The following is a 22,753-nucleotide window of genomic DNA, read 5'->3' on the forward strand; positions in this document are numbered from 1 at the left end:
CCATATGAAAAGTTGGTTGGTAGAATTTCAATCTTTTTGAATTTACTGAGGCTCTTTTTGTGGCCTAGTATGTGGTCTATTCTGGAGAATGTTCCATGTGCACTTGAGAAGAATGTGTATCCTGTTGCTTTTGGATGTAGAGTTCTATAGATGTCTATTAGGTCCATCTGTTCTACTGTGTTGTTCAGTGCCTCTGTGTCCCTACTTATTTTCTGTCTGGTGGATCTGTCCTTTGGAGAGAATGGTGTGTTAAAGTCTCCTAAAATGAATGCATTGCATTCTATTTCCTCCTTTAGTTCTGTTAGTATTTGTTTCACATATGCTGGTGCTCCTGTGTTGGGTACATATATATTTATAATGGTTATATCCTCTTGTTGGACTGAGCCCTTTATCATTATGTAATGTCCTTCTTTATCTCTTGTTACTTTCTTTGTTTTGAAGTCTATTTTGTCTGATACTAGTATTGCAACACCTGCTTTTTTCTCCCTATTGTTTGCATGAAATGTCTTTTTCCATCCCTTGACTTTTAGTCTGTGCATGTCTTTGGGTTTGAGGTGAGTCTCTTGTAAGCAGCATATAGATGGGTCTTGTTTTTTTATCCATTCAGTGACTCTATGTCTTTTGGTTGGTGCATTCAGTCCATTTACATTTAGGGTGATTAGCGATAGGTTTGTACTTATTGCCGTTGCAGGCTTTAGAGTCATGGTTACCAAAGGTTCAAGGTTAATTTCCTTATTGTCTAAGAGTCTAACTTAACTCACTTAGTATGCTGTTACAAACACAATCTAAAGGTTCTTTTCTGTTTCTCCTCCTTTTTCTTCCTCCTCCATTCCTTATATATTAGGTATCATATTCTATACTTTTTGTCTATCCCTTGATTGACTTTGGGGATAGTTAATTTAATTTCGCATTTGCTTAGTAATGAGGTGTTCTACTTTCTTTACTGTGGTTTTATTACTTCTGGTGACAGCTATTTAACCTTAGGAACACTTCCATCTATAGCAGTCCCTCCAAAATAGACTGTAGAGCTGGTTTGTGGGAGGTAAATTCTCTCAGCTTTTGCTTATCTGGAAATTGCTTAATCCGTCCTTCAAATTCGAATGATAATCTTGCTGGATGAATTAATCTTGGTTCCAGGCCCTTCTGCTTCATGGCATTAAATACATCATGCCACTTCCTTCTTGCCTGTAAGGTTTCTGCTGAGAAGTCTGATGTTAGCCTGATGGGCTTTCCTTTGTATGTGATCTTATTTCTGTCTTTGGCTGCTTTTAACAGTCTGTCCTTATCCTTGATCTTTTCCATTTTAATTACTAAGTGTCTTGGTGTTGTCTTCCTTGGGTCCCTTGTGTTGGGAGATCTGTGGATCTCCATGGCCTGAGAGACTATCTCCTTCTCCAGATTGTGGAAGTTTTCAGTAACTACTTCCTCAAAGACACTTTCTATCCCTTTTCCTTTCTCTTCTTCTTCTGGTATCCCTATAATGTGAGTATTGTTCCATTTGGATTGATCACACAGTTCTCTCAATAGTCTTTCATTAGTAGAGATCCTTTTTTCTCTCTGTGCCTCAGCTTCTTTGTATTCCTCTTCTCTAGTTTCTATTTCATTTACTTTCTCTTTCACCATATCCTACCTGCTTTTAATACCCTCCATTGTGCTCTTCAACGATTGGATCTCCGACCTGAATTCATTCCTGAGTTCTTGGATGTCTTTCTGTACCTCCTTTAGCATGTTGCTGATTTTTATTTTGAACTCCCTTTCAGGAAGAGTCACGAGGTCCATATCATTTAAATCTTTCTCCGGAGTTGTATTACTAATTTTACTCTGGACCAGGTTTCTTTGTCATTTCATAGTTGTATATGGCGCCCTCTAGTGTCCAGAAACTCTATTCTGGAGCTGCTCAGACCCTGAAGCAGTCTCGGGGGTTTCGGGGAAGCGGTACTGGTGCCTGTGGGGAGGAAAGAGCTGTTCCCCTCTTCCCAGCTACTGTGCCTGTCTCCACTGCCTGAACCAGTGGGCCGAGCACACAGGTATAAGCTTTTGTCCCAGAGCAGCCGGATATGGATCCCTGCTTTCCACAAGTGGCCGGAATCCCAGTCTCCCCAGGAACTCTGCCTGTCCCAGCTTTCCAACCCCGTAATCAGAAGAGTATGATGAAAGCACCATTAAATGTAGGCTTGTGCTCCCAGCGCAGATCTCCAGAGCTAGGTATTCAGCAGTCCCAGGCCTCCACTCCCTCCCTGCTCAGTTTCTCTTCCTCCTGCTGATGAGCTGGGGTGGGGGAGGGGCTCGGGTCCTGTGGAGCCACAGCTCTGGTACATTTCCCCGTTCAGTGAGGTCTGTTCTTTTCTCCAGGTGTGTGCAGTCTGGTGCCATCCTCTTTCCTGTTGTTCTCTCAAGATTAGTTGCGCCAACTGTATTTTCTAATTGTATCCAGTTTTAGGAGGAAGCCTCTGTCTCTCCTCTCATGCTGCCATCTTTAATCCTTTTTGGTAGTGGTTCCATATGAATTTTAAAACTATTTGTTCTAATTCATTGAAAAATGTTGTTGTGTTCTGATAGGGATTGCACTGAATCTGTAAATCATTCTTCCACTTTTAATCTATATATATTTACAGTATGCATCTTGTATATAAAATATAGTTGAGTCTTATTTTTGTGCCCAATCTCATAATCTCTATCTTTTCTTTGGTCATTTATACCCGTTTACATTTACTATAATTAATTGGTTTTGGATTTAAGGCTACCATTTTGTTGTTTGTTTCTTGTGTTTTCTATCTCTTATTTCTTCTATTTCCTTTTTCCTGTCTTCTTTTGGATGTTTTTTTTTTTAATGTTCCACTTTATTTTATTATGCTTATTGGCTTTTTGGCTATATTTATTTTTCTAGTGGTGGTTCTAGGGACTACAATATGCATACATAATTATTCACTGTCTACTTAAAGTTAATGTATTACCATTTTAGGTAAAACATAGAAGCCTTAAAACTATATATGTCACTCTACTTCCCTGCCTTTAAGTTGCAGTGGTCATATGTATTACTTCTTTGTACACTGAAAACCTTACCAGACAATGATACATCTTTTGCTTTCAGTAGTTGGACATGTGTTAAATAATTTAAGATGAAAATAGTTTTAAAAATATTTACCCAGCTACTTACCTTTTCCTGTGCCCACCTTCATTCTGAAGTTCCACATTTCCCTTTAGTAAAGGGAAGAAATTCCTCTTTCTTTTCAAGCCTGAAGGAATATGAAGGGAATGTCTTGAGCATTTCTTTAGAGCAGGTCTATGGGCAATAAAATTCTCTTGGTTTTTGTGCATCTGAAAAAATTTTTTTTCTTTCATTTGTGATGGTTATTTTCCATGGACATGCCAATTTATGTTTACATAACCTGCATATCAGGGCCCTGTTTTCTTAGCACTCTTGCCAGCTTCAGTAGAACAATTTTTAATACTTTTAGTCAATTTGATTGGAAAAAGTGGCATCTCATTCTTTAGGCATTCAGAATATTTGCCCTTTGTTATATATGTTGCCATTTTTTCCCACTTTATTTATTTTAAAAAAAATATACACAAGGTTAGATAATATTCATCCACATTTTCTTTTGCCTCTTTTAGTTGTTTCCTAAATTTGGCATTTTTCTCCATTTGCTTACTTGTTTTGTTTAGTGTGAGGTGGGCACTTAACTTAATTTTTTCTAAGCAGTAAATATACTTTCAATAACATCAAATTATATATACTTTCCCCTCATTTGAAATGCCTACTTTATGAACACACTTTTTATATAGTTGTGACTGTTTCTGACTTTTTAATTCTGTTATACCAATATATGTATTCGTACCATGCCATTATTTTATAATGATAATTTTTTAGTATTGCCAGATTTAGCAAATGAAAATTAGGGCACCTAGTTAAATCTGAAGTTTAGGTAAGCAATGAATAATTTTTTAGTGTATGTGTATTCAAAATATTTCATGAAATTCAAATTTAACTGAGTGTCCTATATTTTATTTGAAAACCCTAAATTCCAATGTCTGGCCATACAAGTTTTCCTCATTCTTTTTCTTTTTCCAAAGTGACCTATTATTAAACAAAAAAAGAAAGAAAAGAAAAAAAAGTGGAGTCTTTTAAAAATTGGTGGCTAGCTTCTCTGGCAAAGTATTTAAATATGATTAATGACTACACTGGTAAAATAGAACAAAAATGGATTGCCTTTTCATTCTTCAAAACAGACTAATATTAAAACATGCTAGTGCCTGCATGGTAGGATGGCCCCTTCTCCATCCCTGCCACTCTGACATTGTGTCTTCTCTTCTGTCCTGGAGATGGAAGTTCTTTACTTTTTGCTCTGGACTGAATATTTGTGCCCTCTTCCCCTCCAATTCATATGTTAAAGCCCTAATTCCCAATATGACTACAGGCCTACAAGGACATGATACAAGCTAAATGAGGTTATAAGGGTGAGACCCTAATCTGTAGGGCTGGTGCTCTTATAAGAAGAGGAAGAAACACTAGAGCCTTCTCTGCTTTGGGGAGATACAGCAAAAAGATAGCCATCTGCAAACCTGAAGACAGAGCTTCCACCAGAAAACAAATCAGTTGGCATCCTGATCTTAGCCTTCTTAGCCTTCAGAACTGTGAGAAACACATTTATGTTGTTTAAGCCACACAGCCTATGGTATTTTGCCATGGCAGCCCAAGTAGGTTAATTTACTATTTGAGGACTTAATTATTTGCATAATCCACAGTTCACTTAATATTTTTAAAACAATTCTTTGTGTCTCACAAAATTCTGTAATTTAAGCAGAATTAGTGCTATCATTATTTTCAGTTTACGTAAGAGCAAATTATTAGAACTTTAGATTATGTGACCTACCCAAAATGACTCACCTGATAACTCCATAATCAGGGCTCAGTGTAGGGTACAATTGATTTATTTGAGTTAGTCCAGAAGTCAATGATCTCTAGGATTCCTGTTCAGGTTATGAGCTCACTTAGTACTTTCTCTGCTGAAAAGCACCATTCAATCTAATACAAGCAACCTCAATTTTTCTATTCTTTGTTTTAAAATGCCTCCATATCTACTCATTTTTCTGTCATCTTTCTGTCTTCTCCTTCCTAATATCACTATCTGTGATTTTTATATCAAACTTTCCCATGCTTTCTTATCTTCCTCTCACCCAGAAATCCCTTCTCTATTCCTTTTTCTTTAGTCTGCAAACATACTCATGTTATTTATTTATTTGCTTTATTTATTACACTTCCCATTGTAACAAAGTCTTGTGCTTATTTCAAATTGCAGAACCATTTCTCCTTTCTTCTTCAGCATCTGTTTCTGAAAGAATGTTAATTACCCCCTTATTTATTTTTAACCTATTATAAACATAATATCCATGTGCAATGAAGAAGACATGGACCATACACTCAGACACACACTATCTGAAATTCTACCACCTAGCGTAACTACTAACCACTTTTAACATTGTTCTCTCTCCCTTTATCCCTCCTCACTCATTTCATTCCCTTTCTACTCCTATTTCTCAATTTCTCTCATTACCTAAAATATATGAAGTCTATATAATCTCATCCACTTTTGTGCTATATATCATTTTAAAAGTTGATTTAATATTTAAATTAAAATTATTTAATAATTATTTTTGTTTTTATAAAATAATGTATATCAATAATTTAAGGTCATAATAGTACAAGGTTATAATAAATATATAAAGCACACACAATGGGTTTCCTGCCCCATTCATCTTTACCCACGAGTGAAAAGTTTAAATTATTTCTTAAAGCTTTAATTTCCATTTTCTAACTCATAGGCTGTGTTGTTCAGAGTCCCATCAGAAACAGAGGTCTATTGAAAAGAGATGATTTAAAAAGTTTACAGAAGAGATGATTTACACAGGAGTGGGCCAAGTTAAAGAACCAGCAAGTGATGGTAACATACTTGGGACTAGTAATGGTGGAACTAATAATAGTAGGATACCATTATCAACTCTAGGATTAAAAGGAGCAAGGTCAGGGGAGTCATTACCCAAACCCAGTAAGAACAGTAGCTGTGGAGAGGGCCCACACTACAGGATCTGAGGCCTTCGGTGGAGGAGTACAGTCGCTCCCAGCCAATGGTGGAAAGATGGAAGCTGGAGGAACCAGCAGTCTACTTTCTGCCTCTTCCTGTCCTCTCATTTCCCACCAATGCATTCCATTAAGCAAATCCAACTAGAAGCCAAAGACAAGGAGCCCAGATGATACTCTGAAGAGATCAGTTTTCTGAGACTCTACAGAGCAGGTTGAAAAGGGTGAAAATCAATCTGCAAGGGCACAGGGGATATCACCATACCAGAACATAGACTTTCACTGGTTGTTTTGCTTTATAGATTTATGTTTAAAAATTCATTATGAGAGAAGATGGCGGCGTGAGTAGAGCAGCGGAAATCTCCTCCCAAAACAACATATATCTATGAAAATATAACAAAGACAACCCTTCCTAGAATAAAGACCAGAGGACACAGGACAATATCCAGACCACATCCGCACCTGAGAGAACCCAACGCCTCGCGAAGTGGGTGAGATACAAGCCCCGGCCCCGCGGGAGCCGAGCGCCCCTCCCCCCAGTTCCCGGCGGGAGAGGAGCGGGCAGAGCGGGAGGGAGACGGAGCCCAGGGCTGCCGAACACCCAGCCCCAGCCATCCGGGCCAGAGTGCAGGGCCCTCGATACTGGGAAAACAGGGCAGCAAGAACAGTGAGCAGGCACTGGAGGCTGGGCGACAGAGGACATAAGAAAAGCGCGCGACCATTTTTTTTTTTTTTTGCTTTTTTGCTGCTTTGTTTTGGCGAGCGCTTTTTGGAAGTCTTAAAGGGACAGGGACCCCAATATTAGGGAAACAGGGCAGAAAGACCGGTGAGCAGAGGCCTGAGGCTGGCACCGGAGAATAAAGAAAAACGAACGACCACCTTTTTTTTTTAATTAAAAAAAATTTTTTTTCTTCTTTTTTTTTGTGGTCGTTGTTTTGTTTTGGTGGGTGCTTTTTGGAAGTCTTAAAGGGGCAGGGCGGGTCACTTAATCCAGAGGTAGGGAACCCGGGATCTCAGGGCACCCTAACCCCTGGGCTGCAGGGAGCAGGGAGGCCCCTTACGGAGATAAATAGCCTCCCAGCAGCTCCTGCTCCAACGCGACTCCACCATTTTGGAGTAGCTGCCCGAGCCAGGCCACGCCCACAGCAACAGCGGAGATTAACTCCATAGCAGCCGGGCAGGAAGCAGAAACCCTGTCTGCGCGCAGCTGCGCAGCACAAGCCACTAGAGGCCGCTGTTCTCCCAGGAGAGGAGGGCCACAAACCAACAAGAAAGGAAGTCCTTCCAGCCGTCACTCGTCCCAGTTCTGCAGACTATTCCTATCACCATGAAAAGGCAAAGCTACAGGCAGACATAGATCACAGAGACAACACCAGAGAAGGAGACAGACCTAACCAGTCTTCCTGACAAAGAATTTAAAATAAGAATCATAAACATGCTGACAGAGATGCAGAGAAATACGCAAGAGAAATGGGATGAAGTCCGGAGGGAGATCACAGATGCCAGAAAGGAGATCGCAGAAATGAAACAAACTCTGGAAGGGTTTATAAGCAGAATGGATAGAATGCAAGAGGCCATTGATGGAATTGAAATCAGAGAACAGGAACGCATAGAAGCTGACATAGAGAGAGACAAAAGGATCTCCAGGAATGAAACAATATTAAGAGAACTGTGTGACCAATCTAAAAGGAGCAATATCCGTATTATAGGGGTCCCAGAAGAAGAAGAGAGAGGCAAAGAGATGGAAAGTATCTTAGAAGAAATAATTGCTGAAAACTTCCCCACACTGGGGGAGGAAGTAATCAAACAGACCACGGAAATACACAGAACCCCCAACAGAAAGGATCCAAGAAGGGCAACACCAAGACACATAATAATTAAAATGGCAAAGATCAAGGACAAGGAAAGAGTGTTAAAGGCAGCTAGAGAGAAAAAGGTCACCTATAAAGGGAAACCCATCAGGCTAACGTCAGATTTCTCAACAGAAACCCTACAGGCCAGAAGAGAATGGCATGATATATTTAATACAATGAAACAGAAGGGCCTTGAACCAAGGATACTGTATCCAGCACGACTATCATTCAAATATGACGGTGGGATTAAACAATTCCCAGACAAACAAAAGCTGAGGGAATTTGCTTTCCACAAACCACCTCTACAGAACATCTTACAGGGACTGCTCTAGATGGGAGCACTCCTAGAAAGAGCACAGCACAAAACACCCAACATATGAAGAATCGAGGAGGAGGAACAAGAAGGGAGAGAAGAAAAGAATCTCCAGACAGTGTATATAACAGCTCAATAAGCGAGCTAAGTTAGGCAGTAAGATACTAAAGAGGCTAACCTTGAACCTTTGGTAACCACGAATTTAAAGCCTGCAATGGCAATAAGTACATATCTTTCAATAGTCACCCTAAATGTTAATGGGTTGAATGCACCAATCAAAAGACACAGAGTAACAGAATGGATAAAAAAGCAAGACCCATCTATATGCTGCTTACAAGAAACTCACCTCAAACCCAAAGACATGTACAGACTAAAAGTCAAGGGATGGAAAAACATATTTCAAGCAAACAACAGTGAGAAGAAAGCAGGGGTTGCAGTACTAATATCAGACAAAATAGACTTCAAAACAAAGAAAGTAACAAGAGATAAAGAAGGACACTACATAATGATAAAGGGCTCAGTCAAACAAGAGGATATAACCATTCTAAATATATATGCACCCAACACAGGAGCACCAGCATATGTGAAACAAATACTAACAGAACTAAAGGGGGATATAGACTGCAATGCATTCATTCTAGGAGACTTCAACACACCACTCACCCCAAAGGATAGATCCACTGGGCAGAAAATAAGTAAGGACACGGAAGCACTGAACAACACAGTAGAGCAGATGGACCTAATAGACATCTATAGAACTCTACATCCAAAAGCAGCGGGATATACATTCTTCTCAAGTGCACATGGAACATTCTCCAGAATAGACCACATACTAGGCCACAAAAAGAGCCTCAGAAAATTCCAAAAGATTGAAATCCTACCAACCAACTTTTCAGACCACAAAGGCATAAAACTAGAAATAAACTGTACAAAGAAAGCAAAGAGGCTCACAAACACATGGAGGCTTAACAACACGCTCCTAAATAATCAATGGATCAATGACCAAATCAAAATGGAGATCCAGCAATATATGGAAACAAATGACAACAACAACACTAAGCCCCAACTTCTGTGGGACACAGCAAAAGCAGTCTTAAGAGGAAAGTATATAGCAATCCAAGCATATTTAAAAAAGGAAGAGCAATCCCAAATGAATGGTCTAATGTCACAATTATCGAAATTGGAAAAAGAAGAACAGATGAGGCCTAAGGTCAGCAGAAGGAGGGACATAATAAAGATCAGAGAAGAAATAAATAAAATTGAGAAGAATAAAACAATAGCAAAAATCAATGAAACCAAGAGCTGGTTCTTTGAGAAAATAAACAAAATAGATAAGCCTCTAGCCAGACTTATTAAGAAGAAAAGAGAATCAACACAAATCAACAGTATCAGAAACGAGAAAGGAAAAATCACGACGGACCCCACGGAAATGCAAAGAATTATTGGAGAATACTATGAAAACCTATATGCTAACAAGCTGGGAAACCTAGGAGAAATGGACAACTTCCTAGAAAAATATAACCTTCCAAGATTGACCCAGGAAGAAACAGAAAATCTAAACAGACCAATTACCAGCAACGAAATTGAAGAGGTAATCAAAAAACTACCAAAGAACAAAATCCCCGGGCCAGATGGATTTACCTCGGAATTTTATCAGACATACAGGGAAGACATAATACCCATTCTCCTTAAAGTTTTCCAAAAAATAGAGGAGGAGGGGATACTCCCAAACTCATTCTATGAAGCTAACATCACCCTAATACCAAAACCAGGCAAAGACCCCACCAAAAAAGAAAACTACAGACCAATATCCCTGATGAACGTAGATGCAAAAATACTCAACAAAATATTAGCAAACCGAATTCAAAAATACATCAAAAGGATCATACACCATGACCAAGTGGGATTCATTCCAGGGATGCAAGGATGGTACAACATTCGAAAGTCCATCAACATCATCCACCACATCAACAAAAAGAAAGACAAAAACCACATGATCGTCTCCATAGATGCTGAAAAAGCATTTGACAAAGTTCAACATCCATTCATGTTAAAAACTCTCAGCAAAATGGGAATAGAGGGCAAGTACCTCAACATAATAAAGGCCATCTATGATAAACCCACAGCCAACATTATATTGAACAGCGAGAAGCTGAAAGCATTTCCTCTGAGATCGGGAACTAGACAGGGATGCCCACTCTCTCCACTGTTATTTAACATAGTACTGGAGGTCCTAGCCACGGCAATCAGACAAAATAAAGAAATACAAGGAATCCAGATTGGTAAAGAAGAAGTTAAACTGTCACTATTTGCAGATGACATGATACTGTACATAAAAAATCCTAAAGACTCCACCCCAAAATTACTAGAACTGATATCGGAATACAGCAAAGTTGCAGGATACAAAATCAACACACAGAAATCTGTGGCTTTCCTATATACTAACAATGAACCAACAGAGAGAGAAATCAGGAAAACAACTCCATTCACAATTGCATCAAAAAAAATAAAATACCTAGGAATAAACCTAACCAAAGAAGTGAAAGACTTATACTCTGAAAACTACAAGTCACTCTTAAGAGAAATTAAAGGGGACACTAACAGATGGAAACTCATCCCATGCTCGTGGCTAGGAAGAATTAATATCGTTAAAATGGCCATCCTGCCCAAAGCAATATACAGATTTGATGCAATCCCTATGAAACTACCAGCAACATTCTTCAATGAACTGGAACAAATAATTCAAAAATTCATATGGAAACACCAAAGACCCCGAATAGCCAAAGCAATCCTGAGAAAGAAGAATAAAGTAGGGGGGATCTCACTCCCCAACTTCAAGCTCTACTATAAAGCCATAGTAATCAAGACAATTTGGTACTGGCACAAGAGCAGAGCCACAGATCAATGGAACAGACTAGAGAATCCAGACATTAACCCAGACATATATGGTCAATTAATATTTGATAAAGGAGCCATGGACATACAATGGCGAAATGACAGTCTCTTCAACAGGTGGTGCTGGCAAAACTGGACAGCTACATGTAGGAGAATGAAACTGGACCATTGTCTAACCCCATATACAAAAGTAAACTCAAAATGGATCAAAGACCTGAATGTAAGCCATGAAACCATTAAACTCTTGGAAGAAAACATAGGCGAAAACCTCTTAGACATAAACATGAGTGACCTCTTCTTGAACATATCTCCCCGGGCAAGGAAAACAACAGCAAAAATGAGTAAGTGGGACTATATTAAGCTGAAAAGCTTCTGTACAGCAAAAGACACCATCAATAGAACAAGAAGGATCCCTACAGTATGGGAGAATATATTTGAAAATGACACATCCGATAAAGGCTTGACGTCCAGAATATATAAGGAGCTCTCACGCCTCAACAAACAAAAAACAAATAACCCAATTAAAAAATGGGCAGAGGAACTGAACAGACAGTTCTCCAAAAAAGAAATACAGATGGCCAACAGACACATGAAAAGATGCTCCACATCGCTAATTATCAGAGAAATGCAAATTAAAACTACAATGAGGTATCACCTCACACCAGTAAGGATGGCTGCCATCCAAAAGACAAACAACAACAAATGTTGGCGAGGCTGTGGAGAAAGGGGAACCCTCCTACACTGCTGGTGGGAATGTAAGTTAGTTCAACCATTGTGGAAAGCAGTATGGAGGTACATCAAAATGCTCAAAACAGACTTACCATTTGACCCAGGAATTGCACTCCTAGGAATTTACCCTAAGAATGCAGCAATCAAGTTTGAGAAAGACAGATGCACCCCTATGTTTATTGCAGCACTATTTACAATAGCCAAGAATTGGAAGCAACCTAAATGTCCATCAATAGATGAATGGATAAATAAGATGTGGTACATATACACAATGGAATACTACTCAGCTATAAGAAAAGGGCAAATCCAATCATTTGCAGCAACATGGATGGAGCTGGAGGGTATTATGCTCAGTGAAACAAGCCAAGCGGAGAAAGAGAAATACCAAATGATTTCACTTATCTGTGGAATATAAGAACAAAGGAAAAACTGAAGGAACAAAACAGCAGCAGAATCACAGAACTCAAGAATGGACTAACAGGTACCAAAGGGAAAGGGACTGGGGAGGATGGGTGGGTAGGGAGGGATAAGGGGGGGAGAAGTAGGGGGGTATTAAGATTAACATGCATGGGGGGTAGGAGAAAAGGGAGGGCTGTACAACACAGAGAAGGCAAGTAGTGATTCTACAACATTTTGCTATGCTGATGGACAGTGACTGTAAAGGGGTTTATAGGGGAGACCTGGTATAGGGGAGAGCCTAGTAAACATAATATTCGTCATGTAAGTGTAGATTAGTGATACCAAAAAAAAAAAAAAAAAAGGGCAGTTCCTGTGTGGTAACCTCCAACGAGTTCTACACAAGGGTATAAAGGGCATATAAAAGTGTAGGCAAAGGGTCTGTTTGTGTTTATACAGAGGATCAAAGCCTAATTGGGCTACCCCGAAAATGAACTAAGATACGATATGAAAAAGAACTTCCAACATCTGCACTCTCTGGAAGACTCATGCCAGAAGATGATCATCAAAAAACCCCAACAAAGATCCACGCACTGCTACAGCTGTAGATGCACTCATCCCACCAGTTCCTGGACTTGCCATGGGAATGAGGAAGGAGATATCTAAGCTGGCCTGTGCATACAGTAAAACAACAAAATTGGACTGGATCTATACTGTTGGAACTCAACCAAGAATTTGGAGAAGTACAAATTGTAGCGCTCCAAAGTCTTACAACTAAAAACTATTTACTGTTAAAAGAACATATGGCATGTGAACAGTCCCCAGGAATGGGTTGTTTTAATTTGTCTGATTTCTCTCAGACTGTTCTAGTTCAGTTGGACAATATCCACCACATCATAGATAAGTTTTCACAAATGCCTAAGGTGCCTAACTGGTTTTCTTGGTTTCACTGCAGATGGCTGGTAATTACAGATATGCTTTGGTTATGTAACTATACTCCTATTATGTTAATGTGTGTGTGCAATTTAAGTAGTAGCTTAAAACCTATACATGCTGAAGTTACTCTACAAGAAGATATGTCAAAGAAATAATCAATCTTCCCATGTTTTCTTCTGCCTGCTACTTCTATAGCTTTTCTTCTTCCTTCCTAATTACAACCCTTAAATAGAATTCGTGCCTCATATCAAATTTACCGAGTATCATAATTCTTCCAAGTGGTAAAGATACCTCAAGACAAATGCTGGGCATAGAAGCCACAGGGCATAAATATGCAAAGAAGTAAAAAGCTAACTTTTTCAAACAATAAGGCTTCTCTCTCACTTACCAACTTCACATTTCCCTGTATGGCCCCGGAAGATGACTGGTTAGCCAGAGACGGGTAAGATTCCTCAAGGGAGGAACAACCTAAGACAGGTACAGTCGCAGGGGGGCCATCAGGTGAGAAATTGGGGATCAACAGAGGTGAGGCTTAGAACCTCCCCCCACTGTTCTGAGAGAAATCTTCTGCATACGTGGATGTTTTATTGCCCTCGTCTAGCTTGGATTAACACATAGTCTACAGGCACACACCTGATCATCTACATGTGCTCTCTTACAACACTAAACTATGTTTTCTACCTTTATCTTGTATCTACCTACCACTTCAGCATTTTATTAAAAATAATAATAATAAAGAGAGAAATGTGGTATCCACATATAAATCAAGTATAAAAACCAAATGAGAATTCATATTTGAACTGACTGTTTATAGTTCATAATGCATGAGCAAAACCGAAAGTTTCTGTGATGACTGCCCTTGTACTGTTCACTATGTAACTTATTCATTATGTAAGAATTTGTTCTACATGTAAGAACTTGTTTGTTATGCCTCAGAAGATTGGAGACTGACAAAAATTAGGCTTGGGGTGGAATAATGATTGTGCATTGAGAATTGACTCCCCTATACAGAATTTTATTGTCGTTAACAACCATTTGATCAATAAATATGAGAGATGCCCTCACAAAAAAAAAAAAAAAAAAAAAAAAAAAAGGACAGACTTCCAATGGTAAAATAAATAAGTAACCGGGATGTAATGTATAGCATAAGGAATATAGTCAAGATATTGTAACAGCCTGGTAGGGTGATAGCTGGAACCTAGAATTATGTATATAAATGTTCTACCACTGTGTTGTACACTTGAAACTCATGTAATGTAATACTGTGTGTCAACTACCCTTCAATAAAAAATAATTATTAAAAAAAAAAAAAAAATTCATTATGATAAATAATGACTGAGCTCTTTTTCTCACACTTTCTCACCTTTCCTCTCTACATATGTCATAATATAGTATTAACATAAATTTTACTTGGAAAATTGTAACAATATCCAATGTTTTACATAATTATGTAAATAATTATTCACTGTTGAGCCAAGTAATGTACTACATTTCCGTTCTATGCTATTCTCTACCTTACTCTCCCCCCAAGATTTCATAATTACCTTTTATTTTGTTTAGTTTTCTATGTGTTTATCACTAGCTTTTTCTAAATATTCCAAATGATTCTTCATATGGCCAAACATATCAGAGAATCTTTCTGTTCTATTTTTCCCTGGAACCTTCTTTTTCTTGCTTTAGTCTGAATCAGTTGCTTTCTAAGCCCTGATACTAACTGTCCACTTATGACTTCTGTCAGGTTTATATTTCTAGATCCCCTTTTGCTGGATTCTATGTCTTCTAATCTCTTATTTTTCTCCTTTGTTTTGCTGGAGTACACCTTCTACTTGTTTCATGTGAAAAGGTGGAGAAGAGAGAAAATTTTGAGTGTTGCATGTCTGGAAATATCTTTTTCTACTTTCATACTCAATTGATAATATTTCTGGGGATAGAATTCTAGATTGAAAACTGTTGTCCTTTAGAATTTCACAGGCATTGCTCCATCATAGCCTTCTAGCATCCACAGCTGCTGTTCAAATATTGCATACTGTTATGAATCTTTTTCTTTGTATGTGGTCTTTCTTCCTTTCTAGATGCTTTTATATGTACTCCAATCTTTGGTGTTCAGAAATTTCATGATAAACTTTTGGCCTTTTTTATTGTGTTTGGCATACAATATAACTTTCAAGATTTCAAGTCTTGCTCTCCAGCTCAGCATAATTCCAATGCATTGTATCTTTAATGACTTATTTCCCTCTATTTTGTTTTCTCCTCTCTTTTGAACGCCCATTATCTGGATGCTGACTCTTCTGGGCTGATCCTCTAACTTTCATTTCTCCCCATCCCCTCCCAGCATTTAGTTTATGAATAACTTATAATAACTGCTTTCAAAGTTGAGCATATTATCTCTTATTTATTCAAAAAAATGTATGCTTTTATGCCCAATAACATGCCTGTAGTCAGCATTAGGCCAGTTCTTCTTTCCAATACCTGTTTCATAATCATCATTCTTTTTGGAACCTGACTCTTATACCACGGTACATTGCCCAGAGCGTTAAACCTTTAGAGGTGCCAAACAACCCTTTGAAAATAATTTTACCTATGAAGTCTACCTTAATTAAAGTGGCATAAGAAACAGTGTATATGAGCTCTAATTGAAATGTTTTGAATTCAGACATTGTAGAACACACATAATGACCACTTGTTTCTGTCAGCCCTTACCCAATTGTTTTCAAAATGTATTGCTCTCCTGGGGGAAAGACCAGTAAAAGTAAAGAAAATAAAACATCTCTAAGAAATGCAGCAGACAGACTTAGGGCAAGTATCCATGCCTCATCTATGTTTAACTGTGGAAGTACTAGAATTCAGACATGAGATGATTGTCACAGGAATGAGTATAAGGCACTTACTGGAAGTGAAAAATTAAGTCAGTAAGTCTGATTTAGAAAGTTAGTTTGATAAGAGGACTGTATTTGTCCATTCGATTATGACAGATATTTTCCATGAATTGAACAAGCTAACAAGTTAAATCTAAGTTCTGAAGGTTTGATGGAAATAGAGCATGTGATAAAATAGAAGAATTTTATTATATATATGTGAAAATGCATAAAATTAATATTTCAATTCTCCTAACCCTTTCTGAGTATATCAGGATAAGCAAGTTACTTCTAAGTAAGAGTCAACAAGGTAATTAATAGTCTTTTATTAATTCTTGATAAAGACTTTTTGGTATACTGCCCAGAAACTAAGGGAGAAAATGAGTATAACACCTGGATAACAAATCCTTTCACATATAGGTTATTTGATTTCAATAAAATTAGAAGGGCCCAATTGAGTTATTAGCTGATAGGTTATTAAAAATTATTTCTATGGTTAATCTTATGGCTATAATTTGGAAATAGTTCATGGAATTGAATGACTTTGGTCCCTCCATTCTTATATTCTCATTTATAAAAACAAGATTTTCATTCATCTACAATAATAAAAATAAAAATAATACAATTTATGTGGAATCCTCATCTTAGCATAAAGAAATATATGTCCATTAATATTTAAATTGATTGAAAAAGAAATAACCCAATGTTTCTTATTGAGGTGAATTTCTAATAAAGCTAGAAAATTGAGTAATTTCATCAAGATTTGCAATACAGTTTTTTCCATCACTTGTGTACTAACAATAATCATAAAAGCTAATTCAATCCACAAGAAAATGTTTAAACATTTTTGCCTTTGTAGATATGGGACTTATAAAAATTTGAATTCAATTATAGATATTTTTGTTGCAAAAACTTATATAGAACCATTAGCAATATTTTAAGGCATATATATTTACTACTTTGCAATAAAATTCTTTGGAGGAAATATGAAAATAGAAGAGTACAGTAAAATTTCCAACTGTAAAATATATATATATATTTTTAATAAATATAATTATGATAAGTAACAAATTACTATGGTGTTTAATTCCATTGGATAAACAGCACAAAAATTTTTAAATATCAGTATATCCTATACTGTATTTTAAAAATTACATTCTTTACTGCATTTAAACATGTGATGAAAAATTTTAGATGGCAACTTAAAAATTTGAAAACCATTACCTTTCATTTTTTTCTGTTTTATCCTTTGTATTATAACTTTTTGTTTTCAAATTTTATCCCTTTTATGAGAATGCAGGTGATTGAGGATAAGGGCCATGTTTTCTATGCTTTCTGTCTTTCACAAAACTGTGTTAACAAAGTGTTTTATTCATAATAGGAGCTCAACTAAATATTTACTGAATTAAATTATTATTTTTTCATCAAAGGGAGTCATTCATTCTTCTTCAACTGTTCTTGCCTTCAGGTTTGATTTTCCTACTACTGATTAAACAACTACCTGGTGGAAATAAAATTTGGGTCACAAAAGTAACTCACATATTATCTTTACGGTGAGAACAGGAAAAATACTGTGAGAAAGAAATAAGTGTATATCTAGTAAATCAATATCAATTCTCTTAAATGTACTTACTTTCTATATAAAATAAAACAATACAAAGCACTTGGAAATATATTTATTGGCATAAAACTATAGTGTATATGAACTTAACTAAAACCAGTTTCTTTTCATCATGATTCTTTCTAATGTGTACCAAATTAGAAAGCTTTAAAAACACCAGCAGATGGCTAACAGTGGTTGGCAATAAACCTCTTCTCCTCAGGTCACTGATAGAGAATTGAAATGAAAGATTATATACTCTCTTACACTTTACTCAGCATCTCTGCTTAGGACACCATAAACACAAGATATTACCTAACACTGCTTTATTTGTTACATATTCAACAATAAGCTAGCAAGATGAAGTAGCTTATGCATGTACACTGGTTTATATATATATAAGACTTTTGCAATTTTTGAAGGTTATCAGGAAGTTTTTGGTTTTGTCCTGTGGTTATAATTTTGTTAAATTACATTTAAATATAATATTCAGCATTTATTTTATACTTAGCGTTATCCAAAGAAATAATATTATATATTAACCTCTTAAAAATATAACTTGGTAAAACATAATTTAGGCAAAAGCAAAGTTAAAAAATACAATAAAAACTGTTATCAGCTACTTAGAAATATCAAGTTTGGGTTTAAGAATTAGCTTTATACCACCCCGATTCTTACGATTCCTTGGTCATTGTGAGGTTGTTGCTTGAAGTAAGAAAATATTACCTTAAATTTACAAAGCTCCTTTTATTCAAAGAAAAATTTGGATCTTACATATTATAAACCTTTGTTGTAACAGTGCCTTTATGAGTAATAATTCTAGGTAACATTTATTGAACACCCCCTTTGTACCAGGCACTCTACTTAGCACTTTATATTTAATCTCTCACAACTCTCTGAGGTAGGTAATATTGCACCTAGGCTTGTGAATCAAGGCTCCTGCAAGAAAAAAGATGCAGATGGGGACATATGAGTTGGTCTTCCTGAACCCTCAATAGACTGTGAGTCTTTGAGGAGGGGACAGTGTCTTCTTGTGTCTCAGCACACATTACAGCACTGATGGTGTGGAGAAAAGAGGGAGGAGAAATTTAGAGAAGACCCTTTCTGTGGTGTCCTGATGGTGGGCAGCTAGATGTAGCACATGAGTGGCCAGACCAAGAAGCATAATTACGCTTCTAACAAGCTAAAAGGAAAGTCACATTTGTAAGGATACTAGAGTCTGAAAATACACTTTCACAAAAAGGATAGAGACTATAAAAATTAAGTGTTCAAACTCAAATCTAAATTCCCTGGGCTTACATCTAATTAACTAGTGCCAATTTTATTACTTATTATGATGTATGCAGGGCTTCCTATTATGTTAAGCTAGTTCCTTTGTCCTAGTATTAAGTTTTACTAGCTTCTTATTTCACCTTAATGTTTGTTTGTAACTCACCTGTATATCTGCAAGGAAAAAGTTATGGAAGGGAAAACAATGTAAGTTCCTGAAGTTTTTCTGAGGCATAAAAACTTCAGGGTCTGAATTTCTGTGGCTTGTGTGTCAGTCAAAAGAACTATAAAGATTTATAACTTAAAGGTGGTCTTTGGGGTTCTTTATTTAAATCTTTGTAACATATTTCTAAGAAAATGAGAAAATAAATTATTTATAAAAATGTTAAATTTCTTCATCATTGTAATTTTGGGCTTCTCAAAGGCCACCAGGATCCTGAAGTAGAGGACAGGAGCTCCACAAGAGCCATTTTCCCTCCTGCCTTATTCAGAGTCTCTACATTTTTTCCCAGAGTCACAGTTTAGCACAAAGTCTACTGAACTACTGAAGCTCACTTTGTGTCCTGAAATCCTAAGTGTAGTTTATTCCAAATTGGCCCAAAGGAAATAAAAATCAAGTGAAAAGAAATAATTTTATATTGTTTAGACTGCCAAATTATGTAAAGGTGAACAACTTTAGCTAAAAGAAAGCAAATGTTCAGTGTTTTTTTCTCCACTCTTAAAAAGTACTTTTAAAAATATGCCTTTATTTTATGGACATTAAAGCAAATGTAAAGAGGACTGACTCGGTGCTCTACTTTGTGGGGAAAGCAGCCTGGAGATGCTTTAGCTCCTTGCTGAGCCTTTGGTATCCATCAGAACTGTGCTTTCATAGTTGTAAAATTGACTGTAAGCAAACGTCTGTTTAATCATCTGTGTATTTCAATTCACCTACGTAAGTAAAAGCCCTTAGAACAGTGCCCTGCACATAGGGAGTACACAGTAACTGTTAACAATAGCAATGTAACGGCTCAGAGAGCATCCATATACCTCCAAGACAAAGAAGGAAACATCAACGGTGATGAATATTCTATGTTAGGGAACTCAGTCTTCCCCAGAAAATTAAATAGGGATTTGATCAAGTCTGAAATTGAACATTCATGAAGTTTCAGGGGCCTATTCTTAGAAATCCCCTGTCCCTATTTTTTCAACTTGTTTTGAAACATAATAGTTCAGAAAATATTCTTAACAAATGGAGCAATCCTTTACTTCAAATTTTTCTGTTAGACAGCTCTGACTTATTTAGGGGTTGAGGAGATGTGCAAAACAATCTTGACTGTATTTTATAACAGCTTAGAAAACAGGCTGTGCTCACTTAAGAAGCAAAACAAAATAGAGCTCAAAGGTTTGAACCAGCAAGGAATTAATGTGTGTTTATAATAGATGCTAATATTAACCAAAAACCTAGGCTGTATGACTAGGTAAACCTTTTTAGTGTTTAATCTTACAAAAACCGTTCAGTCTTCAAACAAAGGAACTAAAATTTTTTTCCACCCATGTACTGAAATATTTTGGTAGGCTTACCAGAAATAATAATTCTTTGTAAACATATTCTAATATACTCAAACCATTCCACATGAAAATACAGACAAAATAAAATTTTAAATAAAACATATATTCTAATGAACAAGAAGAAAAGCTGAGAAATGGACAAGCTATCAATTTTAAGATGGACTTCAATACTACTAGCCAAATCTCCTTCAATATAAGGTCTGTGGGAAAGAAAATTCTACCTTAATCATACTCAGGTATGTAAAAATAATAGTTGTATCCCCAAGTTTCTAGTCACTTGCTTACTGAAGCAATAATATGATACATTGAAACTGCTTCCATTTCAGGAGAACCTTGTTATAAAGAACAGAGCTAGGAACATTAGAATGTACTTGCCTGTGAGTATAGTGAAATGAGCTAGACTTTTTGGTTTACTTAATTACAGAATCTTCCCATCAAAAATAGAATCTCTAACTTAAAAAAAAAATACTTTCTTTGGTAACATTTCTTATCAAAGCCCACAAAAATTCTTTTTAAAAATAAAATGATAGTTCAAGATGTAGATACAAAATTCTCAAAGAATTGTCACTTAAAAACACATGACTTCCTGTTTCTGTTCATGTCAAAAAGCAGATTATCTTTACACAGTCTCTGTTGCTCCAAGGAATTCCATTTCTATGGCAGCTTTTGGCACTTGGGCTGAGCCACTCTTCTTTCGAAATTCTGCTGCAATTTCCTCAAAGGACTTTCCTTTGGTTTCTGGAACTTTGAAAAATGTAAACAGTGTAAAGGCTAGGACCACTCCAGCGAAGATGAAAAACACATATGGTCCACATAAGTCCTGCAGAGAGAACAAACACAGAGTTCCAATTAGCAGCTGTTCTCCTCTGTGTTCTGCTCAGTAAATTTGCACAATATTAAGCTTCTTACCGCAATGTACTGGAAACATAGAGCTACAATGAAATTGCAGGTCCAGTTGCTGAATGCAGCTAGTGCCAGAGCAGCAGGGCGTGGTCCTTGACTGAAAAACTCTGCTACCATGAACCAGGGAATGGGGCCTGGCCCGATTTCAAAGAAACTGACAAAGAGGAAGATGGCTACCATGCTCACATAACTCATCCAGGCCAACTTATTCTAAGGAAAAACAAAACAAAAACAAACGTAAAACTGGGATCACTGGCTGCGGCTTCCTGTAGCCAAGAGACTCATTGAGTTCAGAGGCGATGTGGCTCTCTTCATGATGGGTTTATACTCAATCAAGTAGAAGTTATTCTAGTCTGAGACGTTTAATCTGGTTTGAGTCATGCTTAAATCTTTTGAGCTCCATTATAGGAAATCCTCTGGATTTAGAGCTTTATATTACTCTCAGTCACTCTTTTCCTGTGAAGGAGGCAAGGCAAAGATCACTTGATCTTTGCCCCTATTCATATCAAGATTGCTAAACAGGATGTATGACCCGCTATGAGGTCGTGGTTAAGGGCTGGAAGGTTCTGATACCTGCCCAAGGTCACAGGCTGCCAAATGGCAGAGCCAGCATTAGAGCCTGACCCCAGAGCCTGTGCTCTGACCATTTTGCTACATTGTCTCCCTGGGTAACAAGAACAGTTTACTTGCTGATATACAGTCTTTAAACCCAAAAAACTAGTTCCCTTTTTCTTTATATTTCTCCTTTACATTATATACTGCTTCTCTGGCTTTATATCATAAGTCAACCTCAAAGGTTTTTCACATACAAAGTACTTTAACCTGAAGCCCAGAAGGGCTGTCATATGGTAACCGAAACTCTCAGTTCAGGCACCAAACTCACCAATAGTAAAAGTCCCACCGACATGAGGATGGCGCAGACAGACATCCCACTCATTCCGATTAGAAACAGAGAGCGTCGCCCTGCCTTCTCCACAAGGAATACCTAGGAAAGTTTTCAAGTATATTGGCTTTTTATTTATGTAGTTTTTATTGCTAAAGAGGTCATTATAGTTTATACTAAACTAAACTGGAAGGAGACAGTTCTCTTATTCCATTTTACAGGTGTGGAAGTGAGGAGGAAGGTAACTCTTGCCTGAGGTGGCAGAGCTGATGAACAGAGGTCATTAATAAACAGCTGCTTCATTTAGTCACAGTGATTTGAACAGGCCATTCTAGAGGGAAAAAAACAGTGTTACTACCATTCTAAAATTACCACTTTGGTTACAGTATTAAGAGGTCGTACATCTTGGATCTCTCCCAGTAGATTTCCTGTGCATTTAAAATGGTTCTACATAAAAAATGACAATTTCTTTTCTGATAATTGTCCAACAT

At 37.1% G+C, this 22,753-nt stretch overlaps 1 protein-coding gene across 1 annotated transcript in view; it reads right to left on the minus strand.

Moving 5' to 3' along the window:
• Positions 1 to 17,716: 17,716 nt before the first annotated feature.
• Positions 17,717 to 22,753, minus strand: part of SLC2A2 (solute carrier family 2 member 2) — a 32,101-nt gene continuing 27,064 nt past the window's right edge. Inside the window, exons 9-11 of the mRNA XM_036930899.2 lie at positions 22,263 to 22,364; positions 21,386 to 21,589; positions 17,717 to 21,296 (exon numbers count right to left, since the gene is read on the minus strand). Of these exons, the coding sequence (XP_036786794.1) occupies positions 21,096 to 21,296; positions 21,386 to 21,589; positions 22,263 to 22,364 (507 nt within the window). The 3' untranslated portion in view covers positions 17,717 to 21,095. The remainder of the gene's footprint in view (positions 21,297 to 21,385; positions 21,590 to 22,262; positions 22,365 to 22,753) is intronic.

This window comes from Manis pentadactyla, chromosome 1 (genome assembly GCF_030020395.1).
Source record: "Manis pentadactyla isolate mManPen7 chromosome 1, mManPen7.hap1, whole genome shotgun sequence".
Lineage (NCBI taxonomy): Eukaryota > Metazoa > Chordata > Mammalia > Pholidota > Manidae > Manis > Manis pentadactyla.